General features: G+C 47.1%; 2 protein-coding genes across 2 annotated transcripts in view; both read left to right on the forward strand.

Annotated features, from left to right (window-relative positions):
* The window catches only part of POLD3 (DNA polymerase delta 3, accessory subunit), a 26003-nt gene extending 7914 nt beyond the window's left edge, over positions 1 to 18089 (forward strand). The window contains exons 5-12 of the mRNA XM_083436621.1: positions 1716 to 1848; positions 3076 to 3343; positions 3866 to 3938; positions 4806 to 4956; positions 7264 to 7370; positions 12302 to 12390; positions 14274 to 14352; positions 15858 to 18089. Of these exons, the coding sequence (XP_083292747.1) occupies positions 1716 to 1848; positions 3076 to 3343; positions 3866 to 3938; positions 4806 to 4956; positions 7264 to 7370; positions 12302 to 12390; positions 14274 to 14352; positions 15858 to 16048 (1091 nt within the window). The 3' untranslated portion in view covers positions 16049 to 18089. The remainder of the gene's footprint in view (positions 1 to 1715; positions 1849 to 3075; positions 3344 to 3865; positions 3939 to 4805; positions 4957 to 7263; positions 7371 to 12301; positions 12391 to 14273; positions 14353 to 15857) is intronic.
* The window catches only part of LOC310676834 (tigger transposable element-derived protein 1-like), a gene marked incomplete at its 3' end in the record, with an annotated part of 1439559 nt that overhangs the window by 1333401 nt on the left and 87926 nt on the right, over positions 1 to 18232 (forward strand). The window lies entirely within an intron of this gene.

Genomic DNA, 18232 nt, shown 5'->3' on the forward strand with positions numbered 1-18232 from the left:
ATCCCTCCCTGCTTTGAGGACTATGACAAGCACCAGACCCAAGCCTGGGTGGAGAGCTAGGCTTGTCCACATTGGGCTGTGCTGTCCTTTGCAGGCACACGAAGCACTTTTGAAGCACAGCGTGATTGCGGGGAGAATCCTGCCCCACCTCCAAACACAGGCAGTTAGAGCTTCAGAAGCGTGGTGCAATGTGTACTAGTCCCAGGCCTCTTCCTGAGCTTGGAAAAGGGGATCCGTTCCCAGTCTTGCACTCTGCTCCAGAAGCACTTAGGCAGCCTCTGAGATCCAGCGCGACACCAGAGATAAAGATCCCATCCCAGGCAACAATTCTGGCCAGAATCAATGTGCTTCTGGCTGCAAGTCTGTCCTGCAAAAATTGTGCAACCTCAGCCAGTTGTCCGCATGGGGGGGGGGGGAGTGTGATGCAGAAGCGAAAGCATCTGAGATTACAGCCAGCTACTGTAGAGGTGAGGCAGACATTCCTCCAAACTTCTGTTTCGACCAAACTCTGCTTCGTGTGATCTGATACATCCTTGGCAGAAGCGCTTGGGCTGCAAGCCCTCAGATTGTTATCGCAGGGCTAATGTTTCTCCTTCCCAGGGGAGAGGCATGTGGGCTAGACATTTTGACTACAAATGCTTTTGTAGCCATAATTCAGCTGTATGGTAGACAGTCTTGCATTGTGAGTCTCTTGACAGCCAAACGTTCAGCTGCCAAGAGCGTGATAGTTTCAGAATAGCCGCTTTAGGTACTGAGTGAAACTGGCAAGGAGCAATGCAGGCTTCTCATGAGAGTCAACAGTGTGCCAACAGTGTGACGCGGCAGCAAAAAAAGTCAATGCAATTCTGGGCTGCATCAATAGGAGTATAGCATCTAGATCAAGGGAAGTAATAGTGCCACTGTATTCTGCTCTGGTCAGACCTCACCTGGAGTACTGTGTCCAGTTCTGGGCACCACAGTTCAAGAAGGACCCTGACAAACTGGAACGTGTCCAGAGGAGGACAACCAAAATGATCAAAGGCCTGGAAACGATGCCTTATGAGGAACGGCAAAGGGAGCTGGGCATGTTTAGCCTGGAGAAGAGGAGGTTAAGGGGGGATATGATAGCCATGTTCAAATATATAAAAGGATGTCACATAGAGGAGGGAGAAAGGTTGTTTTCTGCTGCTCCAGAGAAGCGGACACGGAGCAATGGATCCAAACTACAAGAAAGAAGATTCCACCTAAACATTAGGAAGAACTTCCTGACAGTAAGAGCTGTTCGACAGTGGAATTTGCTGCCAAGGAGTGTGGTGGAGTCTCCTTCTTTGGAGGTCTTTAAGCAGAGGCTTGACAACCATATGTCAGGAGTGCTCTGATGGTGTTTCCTGCTTGGCAGGGGGTTGGACTCAGTGGCCCTTGTGGTCTCTTCCAACTCTATGATTCTATGATTCTTCTAAGGTGTCCTGGGATTGGTTCGTTTGTTGGGTGTCCATTCTCGATTTTAAGAGTTATCCCCTCCCAATATTTCCCCCAGTTTTGTGCCATGATCATATACGTATTGCCATTGTATATGGAGGCACCAGTTTGCACAAGCTTCATCTGAGCATACAAGTATGGCCTCCCAGCAGCCCGGGGCACTCCCAGATCGCTTGTTGAGTTGCGAACCATGCCACTGCAAAATGGTTGCTTTTTATAAGGTCCTTTCCATTTCACAGACCTGTCTTCCTTTTCAGCAATGAAGTCGAAGCTGTCCACCATTGCCAGCGTGCACGTCTACAGCATCCAAAAAGCCATGCTCAAGGACAGCAGTCCGCTCTATAACACGGACTACGATGTCATCAAAGCAAACCTGCAGAACTGCAGCAAGTGAGTTCTGTCTTGGTAACTGATCTGCTGGTCATCCAGATAAGCCCACCTTTATCTTGCCATCATTGTAGATTGCGCTCAGGCTGTAAGCAATCTCCAAAACCAATCCCAGAGGGTTCCTTCTTGTGCCCCCGCAGTAGTGGTTTCCCCCACTCTGCTAGGAAAAGTTTTGAGCTGTTTCTCCCCCCTCACGGTGCTGGTTTTTCTTTTGCTTACTGTTTCAATTCAGAGTCGGCAACATGCAAAGCGTTCCAAACTTTTCCTTTCTGACAGTCCGTTCAAGTTTAATTGCTATGTTCTCATTTACCGTATTGGCCCGAATATAAGCCACACTTTTTTTCCTAATTCCAACCGTGAAAAGTTAAAAGTGCAGCTTAAATTTGTGACCTTGCAAAAATTGACTTTTTTACGATATCGCTGCTGAAACAGACATACAGTAAAATGGAACGGGTGTGAGTGCCTGCAGAATTTTAAGGGAGTGGCTTATATTTGGGTATTGTCTTTTTTTCTTCCCCCCCCCCCTTGAATTTTAAAGGTGCGGCTTATATCCAGGCCAATACAGTATTGCTTCACTTGGATTGCCTGAGTGATTATTATTTATTTAATTCATAAAAACTGAACGTATCTTAATTGTAAAAAAATCTCAAAGATGTTTACAAAAGATGAACAGTAAAATCAAGAAAAATTTACAACCCTACTTTAAGGCATGCAGAAGCTAAAATACTAAAACAGGTTAAAATCACCTCAACTTTCTAAGCAGCTGAGTAAACGTGTCTAAACAGGAATGTTTTTAGCAGGTGCAAAAAGAGTACAGTGAAGGCACTACTTGATCTCAATAGGCAGGGAGTATTTCATATGTTTATATCCTGCCTTTCCCCCAAGTTGGCATGAAAATAATTTTGTTCTTCTGGCCAGTTCTCTTCAGTGAAAAGAGATTCCCTTGTTTCCTGTCCACACTGCTGTGCTTGGGCAAGTGACTCTTAGGACAAGTTTAAAAGACATTTGTATAAAAAGGAACAGAAACCTTTCTTGGTCTACTCCCATCTTACTGGTCAGTATGACATAACGTTGTCGCACATGTTTAAGGAATGCATGAGAAATGAAACAGGAATTGTTTTCTCAGGAAACACCTTTATCCCAAGGCTCTTTGAGAGTTTTTGGCATGGACGTCAAATGATAAAACTTCCAAGTCTTGCTAACTGAAGTTTTCCCCCTCCTGCTACCCAGGTTTAGTGCTATTCACTGTGCTGCTGCAGTTGCTAGGACAGCCGCTGAAATGTCTCGCGTCGAAACCCCGGCCCAGGTGGATCACCAGCCGCCTCGTGGCATGGATAAAGCTGCTACTCCTGTGGTCAACGGCCATGCCCCAAGCGCTTCTTCAAAGCAGACCTCCCAGCAGGCCAAGGGCATTATGGGAATGTTTGCGGCCAAGTCTTCCACCAAGTCCCAGGAGACCCCGAAAGAGACCAAAGTGGAAGCTAAAGAGTTGCCAAGTGTAAGTTTCCAGGCTTTGGCACCCTTTGTCATTAGCTACCCTCCCCCCCCCCCCCCGGACGTGGGTGGCGCTGTGGGTTAAACCACAGAGCCTAGGACTTGCCAATCAGAAGGTTGGCAGTTCGAATCCCCGCGACGGGGTGAGCTCCTGTTGCTTGGTCCTGGCTCCTGCCAACCTAGCAGTATGAAAGCACATCAAAGTGCAAGTAGATAAATAGGTACCGCTCTGGCGGGAAGGTAAACGGCATTTCCGTGCACTGCTCTGGTTCACCAGAAGCAGCTTAGTCATGCTGGCCACATGACCTGGAAGCTGTATGCCGGCTCCCTCGGCCAATTAAGCGAGATGAGTGCCGCAACCCCAGAGTCGTCCGCGACTGGACTTAACGGTCAGGGGTCCCTTTACCTTTTTACACTCCCCCCCCCAACTTCATCTCAGGGCTGCACCGTAAAGTGCAGCTTTGGACACAAAGGCATGAAAGAGAGAACAAATACAGTTCGCTTTGAATATGTTCATTCCTTCCAGGCCTCCACAGCAAGTAGCAAGGCACCTGCTAAAGGAAATCTGCTGAACAACTTCTTTGGAAAAGCTGCTCTGGGTAAGGATTGTCGAGCTCCTGCTTGTGTTGCCTGCCCCATTGTCAAGGGCTAAATACAGCTTACAGCATTTACATTCAAATCCTTGGCTCCAAAGGGCTTATTATAGCTAGATAAAGGATAAACTAGCAATTTGTTCCTAAGCATGTCTCCTCATTTGCAAATCTTAAGGAGTTCAGCGGGGAAATATAGGTAACAAAGGCTTGCTGAAACAAAACATTTTCAGCAGGCTTGTTGAGGATGCCAGCATAATGTCAATAGGCAGGGATTTCCATGGCACAGGTGCTGCCATTTTTTGGCTCCTCCACTGAAGGTCTGGAGGGTGGCAACACGAGAAGAGGCCTTTCCGGTGTTGGCTTCTCACTTGTGCTCTACCCAGAGGCTCACTTGGTGCCTTCATTACTTATCTTTAGGCACCAGGCAAAAAGATTTAATTTCCCCAGGCCTGTGGCTTTTAGTTATCTGTGAGTAGGTTTTTTAGTCCTACCTTTAAAAAATATGAATGAGTTCTATATTTTTCTCTTGTTTCAGTTTTATGCTGGTTTCAATGTGTGTGTTACTGATTTGTTGTTGTAAATCACTTTGAATTATTTTGTCGAAAAAATGCAACAAATAAGTCTACTTAAAAATAAATAAATCCTGCTGTACATGCAGACCAGGCCTGAGTACGCTTAGGACTGCTGTATTGTGTGTGATTTATTACACTGCTCCAGTAGCATCTGTCCAGATTTTCTTTTGTAGTCTTGCAACATACTTCTATCCCTTCCCCACCTTTTGTGAGAGTGGAGCCCCTTGCTGTAGCCAGATCCTACCATGGGGAGCAAACTGGTAAACTGCAGCCTTCCTGCTTTCCCTTGTGACAAATGCAGGCAAAGCAAGTCCTGAACCCGAACAGCGAAAGGAAGAGAAAGCTGCAGCCAAGTCCCCAGTGGAACCCAAATCGCTTCCGGGTGCACCAGAACGTGAGAAACCCAGCAAGAAAGCTGATCCTGCAAGAGGACAGCTGAAGGACAAAAAAAGGTAACCCTCCCCATTTAAGTTTGTGGTTGTCTAAGGCTTTGGGGGTATAAATGGCCAGCTTGGCTCATTCATTTGCAGAAGTTCATTGTACTGTAACGGAGTGCCTGGAAGCAGGCACACAGATTTTTAAAAGGCCGAGTCAAGCACTGAATTGCATAAGAAGTCTTGAACTCCATTGACTTTCTTCCAGACCGATTGCACTTTTAAATCCTCAGAAACTGGAGGCAGGATTGCAAATGACGTCAGTATTAAAGCTGGGGCTCGTTGCTGTTTTCCATCCTAATTTTTCCTTTTAAAAACCACTCAAGTAAAATGTGCACACACATTGCAGTATTGCACTATTACTTGAGTATTACACAAATAACACAAACAGGTGATTCAGCTTTAAATTAGCTGCAATTGTCATCACTTCTCTGATTCCAATTTTGAGAGCAGCAGAGCAAAATCTGCTAGATATTCTGCGACTGCTAAACCCAAATTTGTGTCCAGAATAAATTTTACCAATATTGCAGGCTTCTGTGAGTTTCTGGAGCTCAGATACTTTTCTTCAGCGCTAGATTTGTATGTGTATAGAGTGCCTGGAAGGACTGAGGTGCAGGTGGGGAGCATTGTAGGCGGGGGGGGGGGGCGCAGAAAGGAACGGGTTGTTGAAAGACAGAGCAAGACAAGAAAAAGGCATGCATGCATGCACACACCCCATATTGCATTTGTATACTTTAGCTTGGTGCCTAATAGAAATCTATCACAGGATGACAGGAGTAGCTGCTTCAACAGAATCATATAATAGCAGAATTCTGGACTGGTATCCTTCTGTGCTTACTTTTAATTTTAGCTCAAACATTTGTCTGCAGCCTGGTGTGGGCAGTTTCCTGTTGTGGAGGCCCCCTCCTCACTTGACTTTTCGCCAGTCAGCTGATTCTAACTAGCTGCCTTGTTTTTAGCCCCAGAGGCCTGGAGAAAAGGATGCCCCTTTGGCAGAAGAGCAGAGGCCGCAGTGCCCAGAGTTGTCTCTGCCACCAGCGCTAGCTAGCTGGCACCTTCCCATCAGTGCTGAAAGAAGCCATTTAATTAATTTTTTTCCCACTAGTAAAAATATGATCATGCTAAAATGTATTTCAAAGCCACTCCAGACATCTGAGACACTACCTCATAGCGACTCCACTAAAAGAGTATTGATTGGCCGTTTGGGACGTGATTTCTTGTAAAAACTGTGCTTTGGGGACAAACTTGTTTAGACACCCCCCCCCCCCCGGCAGGATGAGATCCCAGGTCTGGGCGATATTAGCTTTCACAGCTCTGCAGTCGCTTTCATAACATGGCATTTTGCATCTGAGATGTCATAGACTTTTACGTCCTGCCCTGTTCAAGGGTTCAGAACAAGTTGATTAGTTTTGGGGGATCTTGGGTGGGCTGGTGGTCGATGCCGTTTTTAATAACATATTGTTTTGTTGGCCTCAAGTCAGAGGGTGCTGGCTGGTAGTTATTGTGGTGACCCTGAGGTCTAAACCACTGAGCCTCTGGGGCTTGCTGATTGGAAGGTTGGCGGTTCGAATCCCTGCAACGGGGTGAGCTACCGTTGCTCTGTCCTAGCTCCTGCCAACCTAGCAGTTCGGAAGTACGCCAAAAAGTGCATGTAGATAAATAGGTACCACTCCGGCAGGAAGGTAAACGGCGTTTCCATGCACTGCTCTGGTTTCTGTGTTCCGTTGCGCCAGAAGCGGCTTAGTCATGCTGGCCACATGACCAGGAAAAACTGTCTGCGGACAAACGTCTGCTCCCTTGTCCTGTAAAGTGAGATGAGCGCCACAACCCCAGAGTTGTCCACGACTGGACTTAACTGTCAGGAGTCCTTTACCTTTACCTTTTCCAATTGCTAGGAAACCAGCAAGTGCCCCCCCCCCCAGCTCAACGGCTCCTGTGCCTCCCTTCTTACTCTGGCTTCCTGAGCGCTGTTAATGGCATGGCATTCATATCTGCACCCAGATGGTTGTGGTTCCTGATTTCTGGACTGCCGTTTGGCCCGCACTCGTCTTCCTCTGGATAGAATCACTACCTTGGATCATTCTGTTCGTTTTTGATTGCAGAATATACGTGACCCTGGGAGCATCTTTTCAGCTCGCTTCTTCCTCTAGAGTTCAGCGCATGCAGGCGTCTTTAATTATAGGTGGTAGAAGAGGAAAAGCGTGCTGCTATTGTTCTTCCCTCCAGATTAGCAGTTGCGCATTTTCTGTTTGGAGAAGTTGTTCTCTTTCCACCTGTTCCACACCCCCAAATACATTTGAGGTGACGAGCCTTATTTGTTTGCAGAACAAAGAGGCTGGAGATGTCAGACGAGGAGGAGAAAGAGGTTGAGAGCCTGAAGAGAAAGAGGCGTCGGATCAAACAGCCTCAACCCGACAGCAGCGAAGACGAGGGTAAATGGAAGGGGGGGGGTGGAGGTTTGAGGAGATTGCAGTTACATTGAAGCCAGTATCTCTAGGAGATCCTGGTCTTCTTGGAAGTAAGTGGGCACAGCAGTGCTAAGCATCTGCCCTGGATAAGTGCAAAGTCCCATCCAACGAGACTTATCTTTCTCCTTGTGTCTTTGCTATAAATGGTTATTCTTTCTGCCCAGGCATACGCCCCTTCGTCTTACCACTAGGAAAATGCAGACTGCCTCTTTGCAGGTGTTTTATTTATTTTTGAGTTGCAGAATTCTTCCCCATCATACTGGTTTCACATGAGCCCTTGGGGCAGGGCAGGCGGGGGCTTAACAAAGAGCTTCCAATAAAATGCAGCTCATGAAAAGGAAATGCAGCAGAAATTAAAAATCAAATATATACGATATGTGATTAAGAAAGCAGGCTTAATTTCTGCTGGAATTAAATCTGCTTTGTTAATCAAAGCCTGAGCCCTCTCTCTGATACAGTGGCAACAGAGATTGTGGCAGTGAGAAGTCTGTTGTAACCAACTAAGTTCTGCTCTTGAGTAGACCTATTGAAAGGAAGGGATTTAAGTCGTAACCACAAATATAAGTGGATCTGCTCTTGAGCATGGCTAATGTTGGAGACCACCCTTTGTTACACAAGATACACAGATATCCATAATTCACTTTCTCTATGGAATCCATGATATTTCTTTTGCAAGAAACTTGGATCTTTTTCTTTTTAGCATAACCTTGATACAGTGGTGCCTCGCAAGACGAAAAGAATCTGTTCCGCGAGTCTCTTCGTCTTGCGGTTTTTTTCGTCTTGCGAAGCAAGCCCATTAGCGGATTAGCGCTATTAGCGCTATTAGCAGTTTAGTGGCTATTAAAGGCTTAAGGGATTAGCGGATTAGCTGCTAAAAGGCTATTAGCGGCTATTAAAGGTTTAAGGGATTAGCGGATTAGCTGCTAAAAGGCTATTAGCAGCTTAGATCAGCTGATAAGCGGCTTAGATCAGCTGTTAAGCGTCTTAGCGATCAGCTGTTAAGCGGCTTAGCGAACAGCTGTTAAGCGGCTTAGGGGCTTGGGAAAAGGGGGGGGGAAACCCCAGGAATCGCAAGACATTTTCGTCTTGCGAAGCAAGCCCATAGCAAATTCGTCCTGCGAAGCACCTCCAAAACGGAAAACCCTTTCGTCTAGCGGGTTTTCCGTCTTGTGAGGCATTCTTCTTGCGGGGCACCACTGTAATAGGTAAGCGAAGGGCAATAGGAACTGTGTATGGAAGACAGTATCCCAAATGAAAGGCAGGATGTAATTTAAAAACAAGTAAGGGGAGGCAGGAAGACAAGCACAGCGCAGTAGCTCCCACCCCAAATACTGACACCCTCTGCAGGTATCAGCAGTCTCTCTTTCAAATGCATCTCCGCAGCCCTCTGGACCAGAAAGGTAAGATTTTTTTAAAGACATTTCTTGCAGAGTGAGACTAGTTGGCTCCCTCTTGGAGCTGAGTTCTGTTTCTTGGCAAGAGCCTGCTGCCATGAGTCTCCCCAGAGCTTTTGTTCTGTCTTCTGGGAGCAGCATCACCTAGCCAGGCTCTTGTAACTCACCGCAGCTACCTTGTCTCAATGAATAATCCGGGGTTTGTTTTGTGGAGAGTTGGAGGATTCAAAATTGTTTCTAAAATGGTCCAAGTGATGGCACTGAAAGCCAAGCTGCCAAGACAATGGATACGTCTCCAGGATGCTCACCTGTAACAAGGACTTCCGTGTTCCCATTTGGGCAGATGCAGGGCTGCTGTCTGTAGTAAATTGCCATATCATAAGTTGGGAACCAGATGTAGTGGGAGTAATAATAATAATTTATTATTTATACCCTGCCCTTCTTGCTGGGTTTCCCCAGCCGCTCTGGGTGGCTTCCAACCGAATATTAAAAACAATACAGCGTCAGACATTAAAAACTTCCCTAAACTGGGCCGCCTTCAGTTGTCTTTTAAAAGTATTGCCTTGACATCTGCTGGGAGGGCATTCCACAGGGCAGGAGCCACTACCGAGAAGGCCCTCTGCCTGGTTCCCTGTAACCTCACTCTGAACCTGCGCTCTGAACGCAACAGGCATCCAGCAAGCCAGGCAGCAGAAGAAATTTCGGAGGCCAAAGTTAAAGTGTAATTAGCAGCATCACAGAAGAAAACAAAGCCAGATACTGTGTTGGTTTGTCCCAGGAAGGCTGGGAATACACAGTTAAAGCTGTTCCTCTGCCTTAAAGGCCTCATGGTGGAGATTGTCATCGTAACCTTTGCTGCTGCCGTTTAGTATTTGCATACCAACGTCAAGGTACAAATGGTACCTTGTCACCTTTTCCAGTTCAGGCATATGAGCACCTGGTGGACAGGCTGGACTTTTCAGTAGCACCTTGCAAGTTAAAAAGGGTCTTTCTGGAGGGGTGAACCGGATTTTTCACCTCAACCCCAAGTGCATTTATTCTCACAATCGGATAACCGCGGGAATTTGGGATTTAAGCCCTTAAAGGACCCTCTTGGTTGCTCCATCAGTCCTCATCAATACGAGGACAGCACACTTTGGCTGCTGCCACCGCTTCATCTGACTGCGCATATTGAGGTGTGTATTTTTGTGCAATGCCCCATGCGCTGCCATCTACCTCACTGCTTGTGTTTCCACTCCTCCCCTGACAGAAGAAATCAATTCATTCTTCCGTGGTTGGAAGCCGTCCACCAGTAGATCTCAGCCCTGCTTAACCTGCGAAAGGCCGCTTGGCCTGATGCCTGGCCCAGACGCAGCATTCCTGGCATTGACCTAATAAGCTGGGCTGGTTTCACGTCCAAAAAAACACAAGTCGCAACTATGGTATGAGCACAGAGCTGCCGCCAGCCAAACGTAGATTGAAAGGGAAGCTTGGCTGGTGTTCTGTCCAACATTTCCGTTATTTCTATTAAGCAAGCAGGTTAGCAGGGCAAGTCTCTTCTCTGCTTGCTTACCCTGAGAGAGACTCCCCGTGGCAGTTGATCTCCTTGAACTCAGCAGGGCTTCCTTGCAACCTTTCAACTAGTCAGGTGACGCAGCGGGGGGTTGAATGATAGAGGTGCCGCATTCCTGTCAGCTCAGGGGAGCATTAAAATGAAATCTGCCTTGTGATCATCAGGGGCTTTCGCCATTCTCTTTGGCAGAACCACAACAGGTTGTAACTTGCTGCCGTAGCTGAACCCAAATAGCGCAGAGTAATCAACGCGAAATGCCCAGGGTTTAGTCGGGAAAGGATCTGAGGACCAAAACATTTTTGAAAGCATCTTGTGGAATTGAGGAGAGGTTAGTAACCTCTGTATTGACGTGGTTTTTAGACTGCTTGATTGTATCAGGGGTTTTTTAAAGCCACCTCCAGCCATTAGAAGGGATGCAGGTGGCGCTGTGGGTTAAACCACAGAGCCTAGGGCTTGCTGATCAGAAGGTTGGCGGTTCGATTCCCCATGACTGGGTGAGCTCCCGTTGCTCGGTCCCTGCTCCTGCCAACCTAGTAGTTGGAAAGCACGTCAGAGTGCAAGTAGATAAATAGGTACCGCTCCGGCGGGAAGGTAAACGGCGTTTCCGTGCGCTGCTCTGGTTCGCCAGAAGCGGCTTAGTTCTGCTGGCCACATGACCCGGAAGCTGTACGCCGGCTCCCTCGGCCACTAAAGCAAGATGAGCGCCGCAACCCCAGAGTCGGTCACGACTGGACCTAATGGTCAGAGGTCCCTTTACCTTTACCAGCCATTAGAGATGCATTTTCCCAAAGCTAGTGTCAATTCTTCCAGTTTCGTACGTTAAACTGCATTCATGGATATGGTTCAAGAGGAACATACTTTTGATAGGTTTTGCATTCCAGTAAACTGAGGATGGTCTGGTGCAAGGACTGGTTAGATAGCCAAGCTGCCAAGAACTTATCTAATGGCATAGCAGGCCTGAGATGTAGTGGGTATATCACAAGGGAAAGCAGAGTATTTCTGGGAGCCTTTACGAATTTGTCTTCTTACGATCCAGCTCATATAATGCAGCTCCTGCAAAATCTCAAATCAGAGCTTTCAGTACTGAAGGATATGTTTTTATTTGTGCTTGTTGCAGAGAACGTCTTAAATGTGTGAATTTACAGGAGTGTTGGGCTATAACATGAGTTTTTCCGAGGGGGCTGTTAGAAAAGTTGCTTTTGAGTCCATTCTACCACACTTTGCTGTACCCTCTCGCCCAAAGAATCAAACACATTTAAGAGCCCTAAACGGCCTCCGCCCAGTAGACCTGAGGTCCAGCGCCGAGGGCCTGCTGGCGGTTCCCTCATTGTGAGAAGCAAAGCTACAGGGAGCCAAGCAGAGGGCCTTCTCGGTAGTGGTGCCCACCCTGTGGAACGCCCTCCCACCAGATGTCAAAGCGATAAACAACTACCTGACATTCAGAAGACATCTTAAGGCAGCCCTGTTCAGGGAAGTTTTTTATGTGTGACATTTTAGTGTATTTTTTGTCTTTGTTGGAAGCCGCCCAGAGTGGCTGGGGAAACCCAGCCAGATGGGCGGGGTACAAATATATATATATTTTTAAAAAGATCCTATATTGGCTGACCAAAATGGAGCGTGTACATTTTTGCTTTTGAAAGGTGCCTCACTGCTTCATTTTCCAAGCTGGCATCAGGGCCCTTATGAAGATCAGGCCTCAAATACGCATTTCAGTGGCTGATTTAGAAAAGAGGCATGTTTGCCCTGGCTTGAACTAGACAAGCAGTAATAAATATCCAGCGTGCCATGTGGAGGCGCACAAGGCTGCTGCCATTCCTTGGGTTCTGTGATGGAAGCAAGGCAAAATGCAAAGGTAGGAAAATAAATGAACAGAATGACATAATAATGCTGCAATCTCTCGTTGGGCCATGGTTCCAAAGCTGCAACTTAACTCCTTTTTTCCCCTGCAGATGTCCCGGAATCGCCTGTAACTCCTGAAGTGAAAGACCTTTCTCCTGAGCCAGACCCGAACCCAGAGCCTGATCGTCTGCCAGTGGAGGTAAAGACTGGTTTTGCATGCGTGTTTCAGACATTAATGGGTGAAAAACCTCCTTCTGATTAATCGGTCGGAAACCCCACATTCTGAACATGAGGTTGTCTTTTATGCAAACATCACTCGCTTGGCTTACGTAATTTTATGGAGTGGGGAGCGTTTTTGTGGGGTTGGAGGCAGAAGGAATCAAGGAGGAAGTCTTACCTGGGTCTAAACTACATTTCTAAGGTCTCAGTAGAAGCTCCACTTGCTTCTTAATCTTGCTTAACAATATATATATATATAAATGTATCTCAAGCTGTTGCTTCTCATATACTAGATCACTGGCCCAAAGTGGCAGAATTTGGAATGTAGTGCAAGATGAGTGATTCTCAGTTCAGCTGTAATTGCTTTCAGTGCCTTCTTTGTGACTGATGGGCTTAGTGAGAAGTGAATTCTTTGTGGCCACAGCCTCCGTTACAAATGATCCGACCCAGTCATGCAATCACAAGCAGATGCCACTTTGCTCTTAACGCTTGGCTGAAAACCCAAAATTTGGCAAAGAGACAAAACCTATTTGCGTTTTTGTCGGAGTCGGTTAACATCTCCAGGAGTGTTGCGTTTGCAAAGTAAAGGAAGGACTGGACTCTGATTAAAAAAAAGACACGAGGCTTTGACCAGCAAGGCTCTCGGAGAAAGTGCGTACACCACACCCCTCACCAGGCCATTTTATTAGCAAAAGAATCTTTTACACAGTGCTCATAAGAACCAATCATATTTGCTCTGAGCATTTCATCAAACCCTACGTGGGGAAAAAGTTACACTACAACACTAATTATCATGCATATATTTGGGGGTAAATATGTTGAGAACTACAAAGGGGTGCATCTGGCAACCCCAGAGCTGAGAAATAAACATGATAAGAAGGATGGCCAGAAAGACCAGATCACTACCACCTTCATGTGAGATCTGTTTCCTGGCTCCATGATTAACATTTTAAGATTATATATAAGAAAACTACAGCATAGTAACTTGCCCACTATCTTTATGGCACAGGATGCCTGCCTGGCGAAGCAACTGCTGTGTACGTGACAAGAGAAATGGGCAGCGGAGGCAAAAGGGTATCAAAGGGCATGAATGTAGAATCTTATGGGATTTAATCAGAAATTATCGTCAATATATCAAACCCAGTCAACACAATGTCTTCATCGTGGACATGATGGCTTGATGTATATTTTATAATTCCTCATGGTAATCCCATCTGACCCCTACACAGGAGCCCAAAAGGTTTCACTTCAGAATCAATTCAGCAATTCTTCAAAGTGGGGTGAATGAAGAAATTGGATGTATTCTGGTTGTTATAAAACGCCACCCAACTTCCGGCTTTCCCCAGCTACGCACTTTGATTTTAAAAGCTGAACTGAAGTTTCTTTTTTTCTTTTTAGGGGTGCTTATTTCTGAGTAAATATGCATTGATCCAACTTGTAAACTACACCTCTCCGCTTTTGGAGGCAGAGGGATTTACAAGTGGGGAGGGTGCTGTTGCAGTCAGGTCCTCCTCGTGGGTTTCCCAGAGGCATCTGGGCAGCCATTGTGAGAATAATAATAATGAGGATGAGGATAATAATAATAATAATAATAATAATAATAATAATTTATTATATGCTGCCCCTCGGACTGGGTTGCTCCAGTCACTCTGGGCAGCTTCCAACAAATCAAAACATCAAACACAGTAAAACATTGAAATCTTCCCAGCTTTCCGACCGGAGGAATGGCCTCTTCCATTGGTAGCACATTGAGCCCCTCCCCGGGTCCCAGGCAGCCACTAGAAAGGGGCAAAAAAGTAGATGCTGTTTGTCGCAACGTTCACTGCACACCATCTTCACAGTATGCAGTGTCCTCTTTTTCAGGCATCGACAGGAGAGAAAAAACGGAAGCGGAAGCGAGTGCTGAAGTCCAAAACATTTGTTGATGAGGAAGGCTGCATAGGTGAGGCTTAGCTGTGGAGCTGTCCTGGGATTAACCAATGAACCGTGTTCGTTTTAACTGATCGATTAAGTAACGTAAACAGTAGCAAAAACAGCGAGCTGCTGTTGGATACGGGAGGGCAAATCCCTTTGGGCTCTGTATTAACGGCTGCGGTGCAATTTGTGGAGCATGCTAAGTTACCCTGCCAAGCTCGGAATGCGCTGTCATTTCGTGTAGGACCCCTTTCCCCTGTTGCAAGTGGGGGCCTTGGGAGCCTGGAGGAAAGTGGGGGAAGTCTGTCCGTGTGTTGATGAGAAACCCTTGGTGCACATTCGTCATGCAAGCCTCTGGCCTGGGTTTTGTCAAGTTAGAAATGGATTAAGGATCTGACTTTCCAAGTTTGGCCAAGTGTTCTGGCCTCCACTTCAGGCGCCTCCGAAGAAACAGGCTCTTTCTTTTCTGTCTATCCTCAGCCAACCTCCCCCCCCCCCTCCGAAAGGATGCATCCAGAGCTTGCAATAACAAAGATGGACCCCCCCTCCCCTTCCAAAGAAAGTGTGGGTTTTACTCTTTAACTTCAGTCTTTTCTAAACATGTCAAGAGTGGGAAGCTTTCCTTCACCACTTGGAATAAATAGTTCTCTGTGGAATGCTGACATTACGGATTTGCAGTCCAGATCCGGCCCGGTTCATTGCTACCCGCACCTCTGGTGTGTTCTTGGCAGGCGGTCTGGTGTAGCAAAGAAAGAACGGAACGGAATCGTGGTGAGAATTGTTTGGCTGTAGGCAGAGGCCTAGTCATACATTCAAGTCAGAGATCTGAATGTTGCCTTTGCCGATCTTCCAGAATGTTTGTATTTGTATATGTACATCTGACAGGGGTTGGGATTAGGGGCATTTGGGTCGTAGGTATGTAGAGGATTTCTAGGTGTCCAATCCAGAGAGATTTCCCACTCCTCCCATGTTTAACTTTGGGTTCCTGTTGGGAGCCAAGCTATTATGGCTTGCGTCAGGGGTTTCATACTACAGTCATACCTCGGGTTGAACGTGTTCGAGTTGCGCTCCGCGGCAACCCAGAAGTAACGGAGTGCGTTACTTCCTGGTTTCACCGCTCGCGCATGCGCAGACGCTCAAAATGACGTCATGCGCAGAAGCGGCAGAAAGCGGCACGTGCGTGTGCAGACATGCCGGCACTTGTTGCCACATTTCCTTCTGGATGCGAACGGGGCTCCAGAATGGATCCCATTCACATCCCAAGGTACCACTGTATATGGATTCAGTCTAAGGGTGAGGAAAGGCCAGCAGGCCCAGGAATATAGTTCTGCAGGAGAAGAATGGTGAAGGAAAGATGGGAGTTGGGTTGGGCAGCAATCAGGAGTCCGTGCCTTGCTTGCCTTGTATGACGGCCTTCAGAATTGGGGAGGTTGATCTGGGGCAGTTTTAAGAGACTGTTGGGTAACCCAGAGGCTGCAAGAATCAGGGACTTTCCACTGGTGCAACCGGTTCACGCCGCCCTTTTGTTTCCAGTGACCGAAAAGGTTTACGAGAGCGAGTCCTGCACAGACAGCGAAGGCGACTTCCGCTCCAAGCCCTCCGCGGCTCGCAAGCCGCCTGCCGGGGCTGCCAAGAAGGAGCCGAAGGAGGAGAGGAGAGGTGCCAAGAGAGCCATGAAGGCCAACAAGCAGGCTTCCATCATGGGCTTCTTCCAGAAGAAATGAGCTCCAGCCACGGCCTGGTTTGCAGAAGCTGTGTCAGAGCAGGCTGCCACCCTTTTTGAGGCACAAATACTTACCGTGTAAGCGAGCTTTCTCCGGAACCAGGAAACGAGACTCGTCACACGTGGGAACCTCTTGGTGCCAAAGCTGCTTAGAAAGCAGCCGCTTGAGGCAACAGAGCCGCTGTTTGAGAATCAAATTAATTTGCTTTGTGCGGGCCTGTTAAATATATATCTCTATATGTAAAGGCCATTTTTTTCTTTTAGCCGCCCCGTCCTGCGGCAAGCCCCGCAGGTGGGCTGGCTTCTCCCACTGGCTCAGGTCAACGAAATGTGATGTGACTCAGTGTCCCCACCAGCTATCGCTGTCCCGCCCCCAACCCTTTCTCTTCACAGTGGTGCCTTCAGAGAGCTTGAGGGAGTCTTCAAGGTTTCTCTGGGGCCAGGCAGCTATTTGGAAGGGTAATCTAGCGGGCCCTTCACACAGTTGCCTGCTCTTGCAGCTCTGCGGAAGGGCAGCGATAGCTGAAGAACCTTGGTGGGGCTTTTTCCTTGTCTCAGCAAAATGCTGTGAAAGGCGGGACAAGCCATGGCAGCTTTAGAAATGTCGAAAAGAGTATTCTGGCCGTGAGTCTTGACGCAGGCTGCCTCTGTTATGAGAAACACTGGAAATGAGAAACAATTCAGAACCAGCCCGGACTTCCCTCTTCGCTCCTTCTGTTTGTGTGGGGCTTTTGCCCAAATGATCTTTTGCCCTCCTCGTCTTCCTCCTGTCGTTCAGAAGGGGAGCCCAACCAAAGACCGCCTGTAGCTGCTGCCTTGCATGGGGTTTGTATCCGTTTTAGCATAAACAAGGTGGGATGGAGTCTCTGACTGGTTGGCTTCCTTGATCAACTGCCAAGCAGGGTGTGTGTGTGTCCCCCCCCCCTTTAATGGAGGAACCACTTGTTAATGAGGAACCAAATGACAAGCAACCCTGTTTCCCGAGATCCAACTCTTTTTTTAAAAGTTAGAATGAAAGGAAAGGAGCAGGGAGGAGACTGGCTATTCTTCTCACAATGCTGCAGTTTGGACAGATCCGTTCAGTGAAGCATTGAGAGGGGGCAAGAACTCCATTCTGGTTTGGTTTAGGTCTAGTGGTGGAGTGGGCGGTCTTCCACAGCCACTCATTAAACCGCAACCAAAATAGAGTAGCAGGTAGAGCTGCTGGTGACATTTAAAAAAAGAAAGTCATTTGCCTGTTATAGATGCCGCCCAGGCCAAAGGAAAAACAAAAGGGGTTCATTATTCAAACCCTGTATATTACAGAAATAATATTTTTATTTTGAGGCTTAGCAGTGGAGGTTTCTCACCCTCCCCAACCCCTTACTGAAACTACAGCCTGGTTTCTGAAATCCATTATTTGAAGGATCAGAATCTGTTCACGGCTGTTGCAGATGCACGAACCGGCCTGCACCTCTGGCTGGCGTCCTTGGGGGTTTCACGTTCAACATGGTGTTCTTGTAGTTGCTGATTTTATACTGAAGTGCATTCAAGCCTTAGCCCAGGCCTGCAGGCTGACCTTCCTGACAGACGATCCTGCTTGGCCTTCTCATCCCAGGTTTCCCCTACGCATGGGAAGGTGGGTTTGGCATCCTCGCCTATGGCCACTCCTTTCCCAACCTGCCGCCCTCCAGATTAATTTGACTATTAACTCTCACCAGACACAACCAGCAGGAATGTTCTGGTGAGAGAGTCACAGCCCAAAACATGGAGGGCACAATGTTGAGTGAGACTACTCTAAGGAGTTCAGGCCAACAGCTGAGTAAGGCTTCACATCCTTGGGTTAGCGTTGGTTGTTTTTTAATATGAAATAGGAGGCCTCTGCCTTAGTCCATTTTTTGCCAATCTGTTTTTTTAAAACTCTTTCCCAATAAAATAACACTTTCCCCTTCCTCCTTTGTGTGCTCAGATGTTTATGTTGGGGCAAAAAAAGCAAAATGTTAAATAAAGATGCGGTCTTCTGCTAAACATTTTTTTAAAATAAATAAAAAAATCTTGCTGAAGAGATGTTTTTGTGTCTGAACTTGTGATACTACCGCTTGGCTAAAGGATTTTCATTGAGCTTTGAAGGTTTTTCCATGCAACCGAATACTTAAGGACGAAGTCGTCCAAGAACTGTCTCTATCATGTTCAGAAGTACAAATAC

The sequence above is a fragment of the Podarcis tiliguerta genome, assembly GCF_965153285.1.
Source record: "Podarcis tiliguerta genome assembly, chromosome: 4".
NCBI classification, from domain to species: Eukaryota; Metazoa; Chordata; class Lepidosauria; order Squamata; family Lacertidae; genus Podarcis; species Podarcis tiliguerta.